General features: G+C 46.7%; 1 protein-coding gene across 4 annotated transcripts in view; it reads left to right on the forward strand.

Moving 5' to 3' along the window:
- DNAAF9 (dynein axonemal assembly factor 9) overlaps positions 1-18,967 on the forward strand; it is an 83,059-nt gene that overhangs the window by 20,599 nt on the left and 43,493 nt on the right. For 3 of the 4 annotated variants that reach the window (XM_083185662.1, XM_083185589.1, XM_083185749.1), the window contains exons 3-12: positions 221-340; positions 425-549; positions 939-1,035; positions 3,584-3,690; positions 4,158-4,235; positions 5,144-5,242; positions 6,908-6,963; positions 7,731-7,866; positions 8,493-8,574; positions 16,269-16,305. In XM_083185662.1, the coding sequence (XP_083041788.1) occupies positions 221-340; positions 425-549; positions 939-1,035; positions 3,584-3,690; positions 4,158-4,235; positions 5,144-5,242; positions 6,908-6,963; positions 7,731-7,866; positions 8,493-8,574; positions 16,269-16,305 (937 nt within the window). Of the gene's footprint in view, positions 1-220; positions 341-424; positions 550-938; positions 1,036-3,583; positions 3,691-3,897; positions 4,006-4,157; positions 4,236-5,143; positions 5,243-6,907; positions 6,964-7,730; positions 7,867-8,492; positions 8,575-16,268; positions 16,306-18,967 lie in introns of those variants that run through there. The other variant, XM_083185830.1, reaches the window with a different exon arrangement.

Here is an 18,967-nt window from a genome sequence, read left to right on the forward strand (position 1 = left end):
GAATGTACGCAGCTGTTAATTTGGCCCCTCAGAAGATTCCGTCTATCTCTGTTTTAGTTTTATTTTTAATACTTTCCTCAGGAAAGTTTATAAATAAAAGTGAAATATTGACCGAGGGTCACTGTAGACAAGGGTCACTGTATACAGGCCTGTTATTTTAGTTCTGTGTACGCTATGAATCTTGCATTGTGCACTATGTTTATCAGTGTTTGCTTTCCAGGAATTGACAGCCGTTACAATGAAGGGTGCCGGGAACTGGCGAATTATCTGCTCTTCGATCTGTACAGCCACAGGAATGCTGAGTTTGAAAGGACAGGGTTTCCCGAAGAGGTTCTCGATGGTGAGTTAACGAGCAGTGACTCCGACCATGTCCTTGCCTGTCTGAGGAAACGTGTAACCACTGCTTTCCTGCTCTCTCTCCTAGATCTTATTATCTTAATCAAAGCAGACAGTGTTCACCTGTACTGTAATCCTGTGAACTACACCTACCTGCTGCTGTATGTCAGCTGCTGGAGGAACCTACATTTCCACTGCATGACCGAAAGTGAGGTATGCATTACCTCTATAGCTCCACTAGGGGGCAGCAAAATAAGTATTTGAAAAAGTAGCAATAAATGATACCTTAATATATATATATATATATATATATATATATATATATATATATATATATATATATATATATATATATATATATATATATATATATATATATATATATATATATATATATATATATCCCCATCCTGAGCGAAGGACTGCAGGGGTAAATCAACCACTGTTCACCTGGTCACCTGACCATGCGCTCAGAATGAATTACCTGCCATTTGGTGGAGTTTATAGTCTGTGTAATGAGCATAGTACCTTGTTTTACCTAGTGGGAGCCTTATTTAATCTACGCTTTGTACTAATAATGAATGGGGGTTCCCTTTCTGCAGTACGAAGATGAAGAAGCCGCAGAAGAATTTAAAATCGCCAGTTTTGTGAACATGGTGCGAGACTGCAGCCGCATCGGGATTCCTTACAGCTTCCAAGGTCAGCCTAATTCGTGTTACCGTGTGGTGAAGACGTATCTTATAAGGGTAGCGGATATCTCCTTCCTTGTACCAAATCCCAGGAGACTTCTGTCATTGTGTAACATACACCTGGTGTAGATTATTAGGTTTCTGGTCAAAATCTCTGGAAAGAGTTTACATGAAGTGATGCCACGTGCACATGTTACTGAATATGTAATTGTAGCTCACTTTAGGGCCCCATCCCTTCAGTATCACTTTATCGCACAGTGATATTAACTAATGTGCTTGTAGTATTTAACATGGCTTACCTGCCGGTGGAGGCCCAGCAGTGTCGTCCTACTGTGCGGTGCCTGCAGCCTAGGGCTGACCACAACGGATTTCTGGGTAATACGAAAACTATTGCCACCTGCACATGCGCATCCGGCAGAGAAATGGAAAATGCAGCTCAATGTTGACAAATGTCCGGTCATGTATATTGGAAGGCACAACCAGCTACCTGCAATCTAGTTGGGGTAGAATCACACCAGGGAAAGGACCGAGGAGTGCAAATAGATAACAAACTTGGGTGCATGGCTCAGTGTCATTAAGCGGGATACGGTCGTATTGTCGACAGGTGGCAAGGTCGTCAGGGTTCTAGGTCGACATGTATGAATGTCGACGGGTGTCTAGGTCGACATGGGACAAGGTTGACATGGGTTTAGGTCGACACATGGGGCAAGTTTGACAGGGTTCTAGGTCAACATTGGTTATTTCACTGTTTTTTGAGCCGACATGTGCCAACAGGCAATATTTCATGCCCTACCATCCACTAGGGCGTGGTGGGAGAATAAAATAGTGCCCGATGCATTGCGAGCGATGCGAGGGGCTGCGGTTGACTTCCAACTGTTACATGTCGACTGTGTCGACATTCGGGTAAAAAACCCCATGTCGACCTAAACCCATGTTGAACTTGTCCCATGTCGACCTAAACCCATGTTGACCTTGTCCCATGTCGACCTAGACACCTGTCGACCTTCACCCATGTCGACCTAGAACCTTGTCAAACTTGCCACCTCTCGACCCAACGGTGTTGACTTAATGACTGTCAATCTAAGTGTGGTCGATAAAACGATCCACACCCCATTAAGCGGCATCTAAAGCCGATAGGGTACTAGCCTGTATAAAGGGGCATGGCGGTTAGGGACGACACTGTAATCTTGCCACTCTACAAGGCATTGCTTATGCTTCATCTGGAATTCTGAGGACAATTCTGGGCTCCACACTCCAAAAAGGATGTTCTAGAACTGGAAAAAGGTCAGCGAAGGGCAACTAAGATAATAAGAGGGGTGGAGACCTTGAGGTCTGAGGACAGATTAGCCAAAATAGGAATGTTTACACTTGACAAAATACGTTTAAGAGGAGACCTGATTAACATGTACAAATGCATCAGGGGGAAATGTAAGGCACTGTCAGACAGCCTCTTTACCTGGAGGTAAAGGACGTGTCAGTGACCAGGACACGTGGGCGCCAATTTAAACTAGATGAGAGCTTTCGCACCCTCTGAAGGAAAGGTTTGTTTACGGTTAAGGCGGTTTCACACGCTCCGGCGGACGCGCGGCGGCGAAACTCCGAATGGCCAAAAAGCTGTGCCATACACAGACGTTTACAATGGTTGGGATGGCCACAGGCCGGCAGCGCGGTCCTTTGCCAGTGGTGACATCCGGCTGCAACCGGGCTGCCGTGCTGTGACTGTCCTGTGTGAATGGACACAGTCCTGTCCATCATTAACTACTGTGTATGGTGCGGCTTTTATCTGTGTAGGGTTTCGCCGCCCGGTGTCAGCCCTTATGGAACTCTGCCAGAGGAGGTGATGTTGGCAGACACAATACATACATTTAAGAGAAGGTTGGACCAGTATTTATTGGATTACATTCAGGGTTATAACCACCACACTACGGTTTAGTAGAGGGGACTGGGGGAAAAATAATGTCAACTTAGGCACTAGTTACCTAACTAGGAACACCATAAATAATCCCGGTAGGGAATACGACATCCAGACTGAACCCTCTAATGGGTTATGTAAAAACGGTCTGAACTTGATGGATGTACATCTTTATTCAGCCTTACTTACTGTGTTACTACTGTGCTTCACTGCACAATACTATTCCCAGCGATGGTTGTAAGTGCAGCGATATACCCCATTTACATACTGCCGTCAAACACAAATCTAATCCCTGGGCACTAAGGGCTGTTTCACACAGTACGGTTCCTGCCGCACGGTGAAATCCCGTACGGCCAGGGAGCCGTGCCGCACTCAGCAGTTGTGAATGGACACTATTGTGTCCATTCACACGGGACGGCCACGGCCCGGCCGCACGGCTGCAGCCGGATCCCCCCACTGGAAGGGACGGCTGCCGGGCTGTGGCCATCCCTGCCATTATAAAATTCTGAGTGCGGCGCGGCTCCCTGACCGTACGGGATTTCACCGTGCGGCAGGAACCGTACTGTGTGAAACAGCCCTAAAGGGGGAGCGAGTTCTGCTGCGATTTTCAGCATCAGCGTGACCTTTCACCTGCTGTAATCCTCAGGTCACCTACAAATGTTTGACATGTTCATCGTGGAGAAGTGGCCGATCGTCCAGGCATTTGCACTAGAGGGCATTGGTGGCGGCGGTTTCTTCACCATGAAATACGAGGTACGTAGCGTTTTGTCATCACAGCATTACAGTAACGTGTTTGTCCCCTCTTGTCCGGTGTGTGGTCTACAGACAACTTGTGCTCGTCCTGTGCTTTATATGTGTCTATAACGAATTTCTAGTGTCTGTCTCCCTCTTATATATATTTTCCCTTTCTCTCTCCTGCCCTCTCCCGTCCTCTCTGTTTTACTTGTCCCTGTGTCTCAGGGAATTGGTGAGAGGGTGGGGGCAACATGGACACTTGGTGCTTAGAACCCAGTGTTGGTGTTTTGAAGGAGAAGGAAGACCACTGTCCCCAGCCTCCTGCTCTGTTGGGTAAGGAGCGACGTTACGGTGTGTTGTTATATTGTTGTTCACCACCTGGGGAACATTGCATGCAACACATTCTGAGTGGCAGGGAGGAGCTGGTGGATACGGAGCTTGTGTTACGTCTGTGTGAGTGTCCTGACCTACCCTGTATTTTTCAGCTTATGGACGTGAGCGAGTCCCTATGGAAGGCATACAGCATCATGGACCCTGTGTCTCTGGAGGTGCTGCTGACTGAGGTGAGGTTACCGGTATAATTATTACCTGCAGGTGTTTCATTTGTGGTTGATGGGAACCGGAGAGTAGTGCAGTGTGCCTTGGCATAGGCTTCGGGCATTACCTAGTTATGGCCGTGGGCATTACCTGGTTATGCCCCATCACCTACTTGGTCTGCAGCGGGAGGACTTCAGATCTAAAACACCTTTCACATTATTAGGATAATAACCCTGGTGCGTTGTGTTGTAGGATAATAACCCTGGTGTGTTGTGTTGTAGGAGAATAACCCTGGTGCGTTGTGTTGTAGGAGAATAACCCTGGTGCGGTGTGGTGCGTTGTGTTGTAGGAGAATAACCCTGGTGCGTTGTGTGGTAGGGTAATAACCCTGGTGCGTTGTGTGGTAGGATAATATCCCTGGTGCGTTGTGATGTAGGGTAATAACCCAGGTGCGTTGTTTGGTAGGAGAATAACCCTGGTGCGTTGTGTGGTAGGAGAATAACCCTGGCGCGTTGTGTTGTAGGATAATAACCCTGGTGCGTTGTGTTGTAGGAGAATAACCCTGGTGCGTTGTGTTGTAGGATAATAACCCTGGTGCGTTGTGTGGTAGGAGAATAACCCTGGTGCGTTGTGTGGTAGGAGAATAACCCTGGCGCGTTGTGTTGTAGGATAATAACCCTGGTGCGTTGTGTTGTAGGAGAATAACCCTGGTGCGTTGTGTTGTAGGATAATAACCCTGGTGCGTTGTGTGGTAGGAGAATAACCCTGGTGCGTTGTGTGGTAGGAGAATAACCCTGGTGCGGTGCGTTGTGTTGTAGGATAATAACCCTGGTGCGTTGTGTTGTAGGGTAATAACCCTGGTGCGTTGTGTTGTAGGGTAATAACCCTGGTGTGTTGTGTGGTAGGAGAATAACCCTGGTGCGTTGTGTTGTAGGACTTAGTGGCCTTCCAGCATCAGTGGAGCAGCTTCCTGTCAAACTTTGAAACTGAAATTCCTTTTCTCCTGGAGCTGTCGGAGTCCCAGGCTGGAGAGGTAAGATCTGATGACATGAACTGTATATGTATGTAACCATAGCCGCACAGCATCTGTCTGTAGCTGGGATACATAGTCATAAGCGTGTGATATCAGGATGCATGTAACCATAGCCGCACAGCATCTGTCTGTAGCTGGGATACATAGTGATAAGCGTGTGATATCAGGATGCATGTAACCATAGCAGCACAGCATCTGTCTGTAGCTGGGATACATAGTGATAAGCGTGTGATATCAGGATGTATGTAACCATAGCCGTGCAGCATCTGTCTGTAGCTGGGATACATAGTGATAAGCGTGTGATATCAGGATGCATGTAACCATAGCCGCGCAGCATCTGTCTGTAGCTGGGATACATAGTGATAAGCGTGTGATATCAGGATGCGTGTAACCATAGCCGCGCAGCATCTGTCTGTAGCTGGGATACATAGTGATAAGTGTGTGATATCAGGATGTATGTAACCATAGCCGCACAGCATCTGTCTGTAGCTGGGATACATAGTGATAAGCGTGTGATATCAGGATGCATGTAACCATAGCCGCACAGCATCTGTCTGTAGCTGGGATACATAGTGATAAGCGTGTGATATCAGGATGTATGTAACCATAGCCGCACAGCATCTGTCTGTAGCTGGGATACATAGTGATAAGCGTGTGATATCAGGATGCATGTAACCATAGCAGCACGGCATCTGTCTGTAGCTGGGATACAAAGTGATAAGCGTGTGATATCAGGATGCGTGTAACCATAGCCGCACGGCATCTGTCTGTAGCTGGGATACATAGTGTTAAGTGTGTGATATCAGGATGCCTGTAACCATAGCCGCGCAGCATCTGTCTGTAGCTGGGATACATAGTGATAAGCGTGTGATATCAGGATGCATGTAACCATAGCCGCACAGCATCTGTCTGTAGCTGGGAAACATAGTGACAAGTGTGTGATATCAGGATGCGTGTAACCATAGCAGCACAGCATTTGTCTGTAGCTGGGATACATAGTGATAAGCGTGTGATATCAGGATGCATGTAACCATAGCCGCACAGCATCTGTCTGTAGCTGGGATACATAGTGGTAAGCGTGTAATATCAGGATGCGTGTAACCATAGCCGCACAGCATCTGTCTGTAGCTGGGATACATAGTGATAAGCGTGTGATATCAGGATGCATGTAACCATAGCCGCACAGCATCTGTCTGTAGCTGGGGTACATAGTGATAAGTGTGTGATATCAGGATGCATGTAACCATAGCCGCACAGCATCTGTCTGTAGCTGGGATACATAGTGATAAGCGTGTGATATCAGGATGCATGTAACCATAGCCGCACAGCATCTGTCTGTAGCTGGGATACATAGTGATAAGCGTGTGATATCAGGATGTGTGTAACCATAGCAGCGCAGCATCTGTCTGTAGCTGGGATACATAGTGATAAGCGTGTGATGTCAGGATGCATGTAACCATAGCCGCGCAGCATCTGTCTGTAGCTGGGATACATAGTGATAAGCGTGTGATATCAGGATGCATGTAACCATAGCCGCACCTATATGTCTGTAGCTGGGATACATAGTGATAAGCGTGTGATATCAGGATGCATGTAGGACATATTACTGTTATTTAATCCGTCATTTTGTACAAATGGGATAAAAATGTTCCTTCTTTTCTCTAGCCGCTCAGAAGTTATTTCAGCCATGGGATGCTGTCCAGTCATATTACTGATAACAGGTATGTGTCATTTCTTGTTGTAGCAGCTGAGATATTTGGAGTGTCTGTAACCTCTATCATGTGTGACGCAGCCAACTGACCACTCTTTATACTGATGATTTCGGTTTCAATAATGGTCCAAGGGCTAGCTATAATTTTAGGCCATGAGCCCCCGGAGCTGTGAGGCTGCTCTCAGTCCCATCCTTATGATCCCTCCTGAACTAATACCCCTTAAATTTGCTTATTTTGTTTTCCAGGACTGAGGGGTAGATTTATGAAGCTCGGTGAAGTGATAAACTCTCTGGTTTTTATCACCGGCCAATCAGCTCAACCTGTCATTTTTCAAACCAAGCCTGTAACTTCACAGGTAGGAGCTGATTGGCCGGTGATAAAAACCAGACAGTTTATCACTTCACCAAGCTTAATAAATCTGCCCCTCCGTTTCCATTTGTGATACAGTATACCTTGAATCTGTGTAGTATAATAATGGGGAGAGGAATTACTAATAAACCACTGCCGGGGGGCTGTACTGTTATATATATTTGAGGTATCTGGTTTTTTATTGTTACACGTATGCAGCTTATTAGAAGATTCCTTTGTGTTCTGTAACAAGCCATCCACCTAGAGTTCCCTTCTGTTGTAGTGCCCTCTGCTTTCCCCATCCGCTCCCATACAGTATGCCCAGCTCTGACCCATGATCCGATATGTATAAGGGGCTACCCCAGCTGTGCGGGTGCAGAAGATAGAGATTTGTGTATGTATTGTCTAATGGTTGGGTTCTCTTCCAGTCCCCGCAGGCAGCCCTTTGTCCTGTTTGGCAGCCACTCCACCAGGGAGAACTTGATGCCTGGAAGCTTTATCTTCCCGTCTGAAGGCCATCTCGTCAGGAACACGGGTCCTGGAGGAAGTACAGCCAAACACATGGTAACTGTACATCTCCCTCCCCCCTCCCGGGGACACACTGTAGGCCCCCTTATTCCATGCGGTGTAGTATAACATGTTGTCTACTGACACCTGCAGAAACTGCTGTGCAATAAGTGTGATAACATAGTGTATTTTGCTTGTTAAAATCTCGGGGGAAATTTACTAAGATGGGAATTAAACTTCACATGTGATGTTGCTATTGGCAACCAATCAGAATCTACTTATTTATTTAGCACCCTCTAGAAGATTGTAGAACGGATCTGATTGGTTGCTCACAGCAACATCGCTTGTGAAGTTTAATTCCCATCTTAGTAAATTCCCCTTCTTGTGTGTGTTTATATGTTGGCACACGGATGCGGTTTGGGTGAACATGGTTGTATGACGTCAAGAGATTTTGTTTCGGTTGGATTATTTTATGTAGAGTCTGCCGCTGCTCCCTCTGTGTTGCCGCTAGTGACAGCTGCTCCCTGCATGTTGCCATTGGCGACAGCTGCACCCTTCCTTATACGGGGAGACACCATCAGGCCGTAATATCTTACCAGCTCTGCACAAGTGTTATTAGGTTACAGATGTCTTTGTGTATGTACATTGTCTCACTGAAATGGACTTTTGGGTTGTATTAACAGGTGGTTCAGAGTGTCTCGCCTAAGGGCCCCTTGGCCTGTTCCCGGACTTACTTTTTTGGGAGCACACACGTTCCTTACTTAGGTGAGTTCCTGGTGTAATACCTTTCTCCTCTGCTTGCATTGGTTGCTAGTACTGACTTGCGTAGACGATTGTTACATTAGTTCCTCACGCTGTCCTCAGGTAGCGGGTGCTCACTCCGGCTGCAGTGACTACACCTGACACCTATTTATAACTAACTCTATCCAGACCCCACAGGAAGAATACCATTGGGAGCAATGCCACACTTGGCCATGTGGCCGTGATGTACTGAGGATAATAAGTACCGTTTTACTGCGCTCTATGGGAACGTGTGTAATGTGGGTGGATGCGAGGCATCGGGGTTCCAACCGTTGGAGACTTCTCAGCCGTTACTGACTTGCTGCCTTTGTGTCAACGCTGCACCTCCCCGTTCATTTCCAAATAGTCATTTAAAAATAATTTTAAATATTTTTTTTTTCTCCTTCATCCACTAGGTGGCACTGGAGTTACAGTGGGGAATAGAGGGCGACCACTAGGAGCATGGGCACTTTAAGAAATTTACAAGTGTGGCTGACTCCTCCCCTCTACTTCCCCATCCCAGGCAGTCTTAGAATGTGCCCGGGGAGCTGGGTGCAACAGTTTTGTCCTCTTAGGGCAAATAGAAATTTTTATTTCATTTATGTTTGTTTTTACACCTTTTAACATTGAGGACAGACAGGCAGCTTCTGCCGACTGCCTGTCTGCGTCGCGGGAGCTGCCGGGGGGACCCCAGCGCCACTGCTCGCGGTCTGCGCGGGGGTCCCCGGCTCCTGGGACCGCCGTCCCAGAGTGACTGGACGCCGCTGCATGCGGCCGCGCCTCAGTCCGCACAGCCTCACCGCCGCCGGCCAGCAGGCAGGGTATGTATATCCCGGCTCCCCGCTAGCAGGGGAGTCCGGGCAATGGGCGGTGTAAACAGCGCGTCTTTTTCCGGAAAAGCGCGCCATAGAAGCTGCCGGGGGGACCCCATCGCCACTGCTTGCGGTTTGCGCCAGGGTCCCCGGCTCCTGAGACCTCTGTCCCAGAGTGATGCAGCTTGCGTCACGATCCCTACTCGGAGCTAACCGGGTGGGGAGCGTACAGCGGGGTTTGCTCCCAGTGACCAGGTGCTTCCCCAGCTAAAACGCAGCTTAGGCGGCCATTTTAATATGCTTGGCCCCCATGCATGCTGCTGGAGGCTCCTGACTGCTGCTGCTAGGGAGTCCTGTGCTCCAGCATGTCCTAGTCTCCCAGTAACTGCATCTATGGCTGCAGCTGCTCCCCCAAGTTCTGGGATATCAGACAGTGGGGTTTAGAGCATGGTAGGACAGTATTGGGCTGTATGTAAATTAGGTCATAGCACCCCTGTGTTATATACCATGGTGTTGTTTATGGCCTGTGGCAGCTCATCTCCTTATACTGTCTCTCCTGTCCAGTGATTCTATCTCTGGTTACCTATACCTACTCTCTCTCCCTGTGTGTGTGTAGTGTATACGTATATACTGTATATTGGCAGGTGAAATCTCCAGAGCTCTGCAGAGAGTAACCTGCATGAAAGGTACAACTCAGTTTACACTGTTATCTGAGAACACTGTGATAGACAGCATCTAATATCATCCCATAGGGATAGCCCTGTCTGGCCTCCTCAGATCACTGAGGTGATGTCCCCTTTGTCCTCAGAGGCCACAAGGGGAGATTTTTATGTAGCCTCTGCTTGCAAGCCTTACAAGTGTCTCTTTGCCTTGTACCCCTCATTTCTTACAGAAAGAGATGGTGTCCCTAGCATTATTACAGTCAGAGTGGACATGCAGATTTGGGGGAAGAGTTTGCAGACAGCAGGGTCATACAGAGGACAAGGGCAGCTTCAGCTCTTGCAGTTTTGTTACATTGTAAAGGCCCCCATACATTAGGCCGACTTGTCCTTAGGACAAGTCGGACCCAATACTCCTGTGAGCCGCCCGGCAGCTCCCCGGGAGGCTCAAATACAATTTGGCACTTGATGAGCCAAATTTTACATGTGATAAATCGCTTGCGATTTATCACATGTACGGGGAGCTGCAGCGGGCGGTGAGGGGCATGGGGGCCGGTGGTGATCAGGGGCAGCAGTGGGGCGGGCAGCGGGGGTACTGAGTGCTGACCTGGGGGCGGTGTGGTCAGCAGCAGGGCTCATCAGGGGGACGCCGGAGCGGGGAGCGTGTCCTGACGCTGTAACTAGCCGGCGGCGCCTGTGTGTGATGATCTGGCCGGGCGCTGTGATCATTCACATATATCATTCATTCAGCAGCGCTGCGGGACGGACGGGGCCGGGCAGTGGCGGGTATTATATTTTTAAAACACCTGTCAAATGACTAGCCGTTCTCTGATTGGCTGAGAGCTCTCAGCCAACGGTCAGTCATTGGCTGAGAGCTCTCAGCCAATCAGAGAACGGCTAGTCATTTGACAGGTGTTTTAAAAATATAATACCCGCCACTGCCCGTCCCCGTCCGTCCCGCAGCGCTGCTGAATGAATGATATATGTGAATGATCACAGCGCCCGGCCAGATCATCACACACAGGCGCCGCCGGCTAGTTACAGCGTCAGGACACGCTCCCCGCTCCGGCGTCCCCCTGATGAGCCCTGCTGCTGACCACACCGCCCCCAGGTCAGCACTCACCGCCAGCTAAAGGTCCCAAGTCGGGTGGTCGGACGTGCAGCAGGTCCGACCACCCGACGCAGATCCGATGCGCACGGGACCGCGCATCGGATCTGAGGGGACATCAAAAGTACCCGATTTTGGTCCGATTTCGCCCAGATCCGACTGATCTGGCCTAAATCGGACCAAAATCGGCGAGTGTATGGGGGCCTTAAGATACAGTGCACAGACTCTTGCAGTGCTGTCAGTACACATGCTATGCTGCCATTACAGGTGACACAGAGGTCACTGCCTTACTCTGAGGCCAGGCTACAGTGTACAGATACAGTGTACACATACTGAGGGCAGCAGCAGCCACATCTCTTGCTGGGCTGTCAGTACACATGCTCGGCTGCCATTACAGGTGACACAGAGGCCACTGCCTTCCTCTGAGGCCAGGCTACAGTGTACAGATACAGTGTACACATACCAAGGGCAGCAGCAGCCACAGCTCTTGCTGTGCTGTTAGTGTCCACAGCTCTTGCTCTGCTGTTAGTGTTGTACCACATGTTACGCTGAGATTACAAGTGACACATAGGTCACTGCCTTACTCTGAGGACAGGCTACAGTGTACACATACAGAGGAAAGCCTACAGCTCTTGCTGTGCCGTTACCGTGTTGTGTCACATGCTATGCTGAGGTTACATGTGACACAGGTCTCTGCCTCACTCGGAGGCCAAGTTGGGTACACCAAAGTACAAGGCTTGTATCTGTACTGGGTACACATACAGAGCTGGTACCTGTGTGAGAGTACTGTTTGGTACAAAGCACATAGCCAAACGACTGGGTGTCTGGACTATTTAAAAAAATTACAGACATTTTAAGAATCAGGATGGTTTAAGCAAAATCTGTCTGTTTGTGTGAGCATCACCCAGGCTACCATTGTTTATTACCTTCTCCCTGCAATTGGCAGGGCACAAGAATAAACACAACCAATTTGTACACTCCGATGTTGGTACTTTAACCAGGAATAATGTTCTGTTTAAGGAGAGCTCGTAGCTTTCTGGGTGGATACAGCTGTCATTAGTAAGCCTTATATAATGATTCCAATTGCCAATGAAAATGGCCGTGTCTGTTTCAGCGACGTATAGGTTGGGGCTTTATACTTATATAGTATCACAAGTTCCATATACCATTTATCAATTTACTGCCTCCTATATATGATAGGATGGTGTGTATATACAACTTATATTATAAAGTATGTATATTTACAGATGTTTCGTTTTATTTGGCATATATAATGTGTGCGTGGCCATCTTACTTTCAAACAGTGTTCTGTTACAGGTACCTGTTTGGTTATATATTTTCTAGTGTATCTACAGGTATACACAATATTGCCAAGAAGATGGTTCCATACGTACGCTATGCTTATGCTTGGAAACAAACACCAGTATTTGTTCCAGTCAGCATGGTTTATGATGGTGGTCTTCCCCCCAGATACCTACAAGAGGACATCAAGTCTATGGGTCCGCTTGTCTGTGGTCCCATCAGTCTTATCTCCATAAGCTTTCGCTGTGATACAGGCTGTAGACTCATCAAACTCTGTTTAGCCAGGAGCCATAATTGGACAAGAGATGTTTAGAGCGGCAGAAAGTTCGGTTCCTTTCTCTAGACTCAAGATCAGAGACTTTGGCCCAGCGAATGGACACCTTATCTATGGTGCTTAGGGGCACTGGTCCATCTGCTGAAAGCTGCTGAGGCACATAGGCAGTACCTAGGTCGCATGAAGCTCGCCCCTCTATACACAAACAGGACTGCTCAGCTTGCTCCTTCATCTGGAGCCGATTTGGCAGTTAGGGTAGTGAAGTCAGGGTGTAACCTAGTGACACTGCCATGTTTTATACCGGCTTTTGCCTTGTGGTCTCATAGCCATCGGATACGTCTATATGACATATGTGTCCTTCCGGTACTTCTGAAGAACCTTGGCCATTACAAGAGAAAGGTGACTCTGCCTACGGTGATTTTTCTTCCCAGGTACAGATGACCGGTTACTTCTGGCCCACGGGGTGCCAGTCTCCAAAGGATGGTAGGGCCCCTTGCCCTGCATAGTTTGAAAACCTTTGCTCATATTTGAAGTCACAGCAGTTTGGATGCCTGGCTTCAGATGACACCTCTTCTTTGAGGCCAGGTCAGGCGGGTGCAGCCTGCCAAAGCCACGGCTGTGGCATATATATATATGTGTGTGTGTGTGTATATATATATATATATATATATATATATATATATATATATATATATATATATATATATATATATATATATATATATATATATATATATATATATATATATATATATATATATATATATAATGGGGATAGCAAGCGCAGTCACTGTGCAAGGTACGATATGCGTGGGATTCGGTGTTGAGACTAGGATCAACCCGCAGTTATAAAGGCGGTATTCCTCACTGTAGCCTCTTAGGTGTCTGACTAGTTCAGTCGGCTGGCCGTGCATCAAGGAGAATGGTATCTCCATTTTCCAGTCTTACATAAGCTAATGTCCCGCTAAAGTCGCTCGGAGGTCGAATTGCTGGCAGCTTGGCAATTTCAATTACCCTTCTGCTACACCCGTACATTATGCTCATGTCTTGCTGCTTCATTTATCCTTCTCCCTCTCAGAGGTTGCTTTGGATTCTGCAGCATATTTGAAGATACAAGTTGCTGTACTGTTGATGGCTTCAGCAGGACCTTGCGGTGCCTAGAACACCACTTTAGCGCCTCCTTTGACAGACAAGTATGGCTTTGGTTACTACTGAGTGATCTAACCCCTTGGACTTCTCATCTAAATGGCCTCAACGCATTTTTAATTTGTTATCCTTTTCTGAAATAAGCAGGTATCCCCCTGTGGTGATCCTTATGTTATGTGCTAGCTCGGAAGTGATGTCTGTGCATTATTGACGCTTTTAGCGAACTTACGTTTCTTGGTGTGAGGGGCAAGGCTTTCTCCTGTGCTCAAATTACAAAGATTCAGTTTCTTCTGTTTGTACAGGCCTTGATGGCTCTGGAGACTACTCGCTCCTTTTTTCTTGCACAGAGGTTGCCATTGTTAGTGCAGGTGGAGTCTACAGAGTCTCTTCCTTCTCTGCTACTCCTGGGCATTTAGCCCTGGTCCTGGTTTCCTACACTCTCCATCAGTTGGACACTGAGGAGTTGATCTATCAGACATGGTTTGGTTACAGTTGCTGGTCTTCACATCGACCAGACATGTATTGGCTTAAGCAGCTCTCTCCTGTCTTTCCTTTATTGATATAATTATGAGGGCTTCCTGCATGAAGCATAATTCTGTATAGATCTGCCCTCCCTTCATACGGTTGTGACAACCTTCTATATCAGCAGCCAATTGTCCTTTCCCGTTAGATCTCCAGATATCAGGTATCTGGTTGTAATCCGTACACTCCGAATCTCTGTTGCTGGCAATGCTTCCATCGGTAACTGATGCTCTGCTTTGTGTGATTCGGAAACACCTGGTTGGCGTCTTCACAGACTGTGGTCAGCTGGACGCCTTTTACTCTCCGGCAAGCTTATTTAACTTTTTTTCACGGCATTCACCTTCGTTCTGTGCATTTCTTTGCACTGTTTGACCTTCTTGAGTGGCTGCCTGAGGATTCTCCATTCAGCTAGGGCTGTCACTTGGCTGGATCCATCGGACCTTAGGGGAAGCCTTTGTGGCTCCAGCATCTCAGTCTGGCTGCTTTGCTTTAAAGTTTTCTCAGCGCTGTCCCGCCCGGGTTGGGAGCTTTGGGACGTCCCCACTGTAACTCCAGTGCCACCTAGTGGATGAAGGAGAAAATGGGATTTTGTACTTACCGTTAAATCCTTTTCTCCGATTCCACAGGTGGCACTGGACGCCCTCCCGCGCTGTTTTTCCAGAAGGTTACGGCTAATCGCCTCTTCGGTTAAGTCCCCTGCCAAGGTGGACTCCTTTGTTAGTTGGCCTTCCCTGGCCAGTTATGTGTGTGGTTGATGTTGCTTGAAATTTCTATTTTTCACTTTTCCTGAACTGTTTTGTAGATTAGGATGTGGGATGTTTAACCTCCTCTCGGAAGTAATTTTCTTCCAGCTCCATCCGGGCACAATACTTCAGACTGCCTGGGATGGGGAAGTAGAGGGGAGGAGTCAGCCACACTTGTAAATTTCTTAAAGTGCCCATGCTCCTAGTGGTCGCCCTCTATTCCCCACTGTAACTCCAGTGCCACCTGTGGAATCGGAGAAAAGGATTTAACGGTAAGTACAAAATCCCATTTTTTAACTTTTATATCAATGCAACAAATGTTTAGGCAAATTAGTAATCATGGTGTGTATTGAGTAGTGTCCTATGTATTCTGGTCATGTTTGGGTGTAGTATCCTATGTCTGCATAGGATGTAATAGATGTATTCTGGTCACGTCCTGTGTCAGGTCATGTTGTGGGTGTTTGTATATGGTGACTATCTGCCTGTCTATGTATGCATATGTGTATATATTGTATGTATAGCGGCATGGAAGGTGTAATGGTTAGCATTACTGCCTCACAGTACTGAGGTCATGGGTTCAATTCCCACCATTACCCTATCTGTGCGGAGTTTGTATATTCTCCCCGTGCTTGCGTGGGTTTCCTCCGGATATTCCAGTTTCCTCCCACAATCCAAAAATATATTGGTAGGCTAATTGGCTCCCAACAAAATTAACCCTAGAATGAATTTGTGTGTGTGGTATGGACTCTAGATTGTAAGCTCCACTGGGGCAGGGACTGATGTGAGGTATTCTCACATACCCTCCAACATGACCCATTCCATTAGGTACAAAATGCTCTGCTTCTGGACTTCTTCCTTTAATTTAGGATTGCCTTCACCTTTGCTGGAACACCGTTATCATCGCTGAACTAGTTCAACATAGGTGACTGCAATTACCAATTAAGAAAGAAGTCCAGAAACAGAGCATTTTGTACCTAATGGAATGGGTCATGTTGGATTGTATGATCTCTGTAAAGGGCTACGGAATATGTTTGCGCTATATAAATAACTAATATATACACATATATGTAAATATATTTTTTTTTTACTTGTTTTATTTTTTATCACTTCTAGGTACTGACAATGAGACACACAAGAGAAATGAGCACATGTAAGTGTGTTATCCAATTGTTGTTATAGTGTGCTGGTTATTGTGACAAGATGACCAAGGTACTTGATGGAAGGATTAGAGGGCAAACGTTTAGACCCGGAGTATTACATTACATGGCTACAGTACAGCATACACCTCCTGTGTCAGTGTCATTTACCTATTATTCTCAGTGACAGAAGTAGTGTAACATACTGCCTGGCATTACATGGCTACAGTACAGCATACACCTCCTGTGTCAGTGTCATTTACCTATTATCCTCAGTGACAGAAGTCGTGTAACATACTGCCTGGCATTACATGGCTACAGTACAGCATACACCTCCTGTGTCAGTGTCATTTACCTATTATCCTCAGTGACAGAAGTAACGTAACATACTGCCTGGCATTACATGGCTACAGTACAGCATACACCTCCTGTGTCAGTGTCATTTACCTATTATCCTTAGTGACAGAAGTAGTGTAACATACTGCCTGGCATTACATGGCTACAGTACAGCATACACCTCCTGTGTCAGTGTCATTTACCTATTATCCTTAGTGACAGAAGTAGTGTAACATACTGCCTGGCATTACATGGCTACAGTACAGCATACACTTCCTGTGTCAGTGTCATTTACCTATTATTCTCAGTGACAGAAGTAGTGTAACATACTGCCTGGCATTACATGGCTACAGTACAGCATACACCTCCTGTGTCAGTGTCATTTACCTATTATCCTCAGTGACAGAAGTAGCGTAACATACTGCCTGGCATTACATGGCTACAGTACAGCATACACCTCCTGTGTCAGTGTCATTTACCTATTATCCTCAGTGACAGAAGTAACGTAACATACTGCCTGGCATTACATGGCTACAGTACAGCATACACTTCCTGTGTCGGTGTCATTTACCTGTTATCCTCAGTGACAGAAGTAACGTAACATACTGCCTGGCATTACATGGCTACAGTACAGCATACACCTCCTGTGTCAGTGTCATTTACCTATTATCCTCAGTGACAGAAGTAGTGTAACATACTGCCTGGCATTACATGGCTACAGTACAGCATACACCTCCTGTGTCAGTGTCATTTACCTATTATCCTTAGTGACAGAAGTAGTGTAACATACTGCCTGGCATTACATGGCTACAGTACAGCATACACTTCCTGTGTCAGTGTCATTTACCTATTATTCTCAGTGACAGAAGTAGTGTAACATACTGCCTGGCATTACATGGCTACAGTACAGCATACACCTCCTGTGTCAGTGTCATTTACCTATTATCCTCAGTGACAGAAGTAGCGTAACATACTGCCTGGCATTACATGGCTACAGTACAGCATACACCTCCTGTGTCAGTGTCATTTACCTATTATCCTCAGTGACAGAAGTAACGTAACATACTGCCTGGCATTACATGGCTACAGTACAGCATACACTTCCTGTGTCGGTGTCATTTACCTGTTATCCTCAGTGACAGAAGTAGTGTAACATACTGCCTGGCATTACATGGCTACAGTACAGCATACACCTCCTGTGTCAGTGTCATTTACCTATTATTCTCAGTGACAGAAGTAGTGTAACATACTGCCTGGCATTACATGGCTACAGTACAGCATACACCTCCTGTGTCGGTGTCATTTACCTATTATCCTCAGTGACCGAAGTAGCGTAACATACTGCCTGGCATTACATGACTACAGTACAGCATACACCTCCTGTGTCAGTGTCATTTACCTATTATTCTCAGTGACAGACGTAGTGTAACATACTGCCTGGCATTACATGACTACAGTACAGCATACACTTCCTGTGTCCGTGTCATTTACCTATTATCCTCAGTGACAGAAGTAGTGTAACATACTGCCTGGCATTACATGGCTACAGTACAGCATACACCTCCTGTGTCAGTGTCATTTACCTATTATCCTCAGTGACAGAAGTCGTGTAACATACTGCCTGGCATTACATGGCTAGTAGTAGTAGCAGTAGTACGTTTATTACGGCCAAAGTACAGCATACTCCTCCTGTGTCAGTATCATTTACCTGTCATCCTCAGTGACTGAAGTGGTGTAACATACTGCCTGGCATTACATGGCTAAAGTACAGCATACACCTCCTGTGTCAGTATCATTTACCTGTCATCCTCAGTGACCGAAGTGGTGTAACATACTACCTGGCATTACATGGCTACAGTACAGCATACACCTCCTGTGTCAGTGTCATTTACCTATTATCCTCAGTGACAGAAGTAGCGTAACATACTGCCTGGCATTACATGGCTACAGTACAGCATACACTTCCTGTGTCGGTGTCATTTACCTGTTATCCTCAGTGACAGAAGTAGTGTAACATACTGCCTGGCATTACATGGCTACAGTACAGCATACACCTCCTGTGTCAGTGTCATTTACCTATTATCCTCAGTGACAGAAGTAGCGTAACATACTGCCTGGCATTACATAGCTACAGTACAGCATACACCTCCTGTGTCGGTGTCATTTACCTATTATCCTCAGTGACAGAAGTAGCAGTACATACTGCCTGCGATTACATGGCTACAGTACAGCATACACCTCCTGTGTCAGTGTCATTTACCTATTATCCTCAGTGACAGAAGTAGTGTAACATACTGCATGGCATTACATGGCTACAGTACAGCATACACCTCCTGTGTC

Source organism: Crinia signifera, chromosome 1 (genome assembly GCF_055691185.1).
Source record: "Crinia signifera chromosome 1, ASM5569118v1, whole genome shotgun sequence".
In the NCBI taxonomy this organism is placed as follows: domain Eukaryota; kingdom Metazoa; phylum Chordata; class Amphibia; order Anura; family Myobatrachidae; genus Crinia; species Crinia signifera.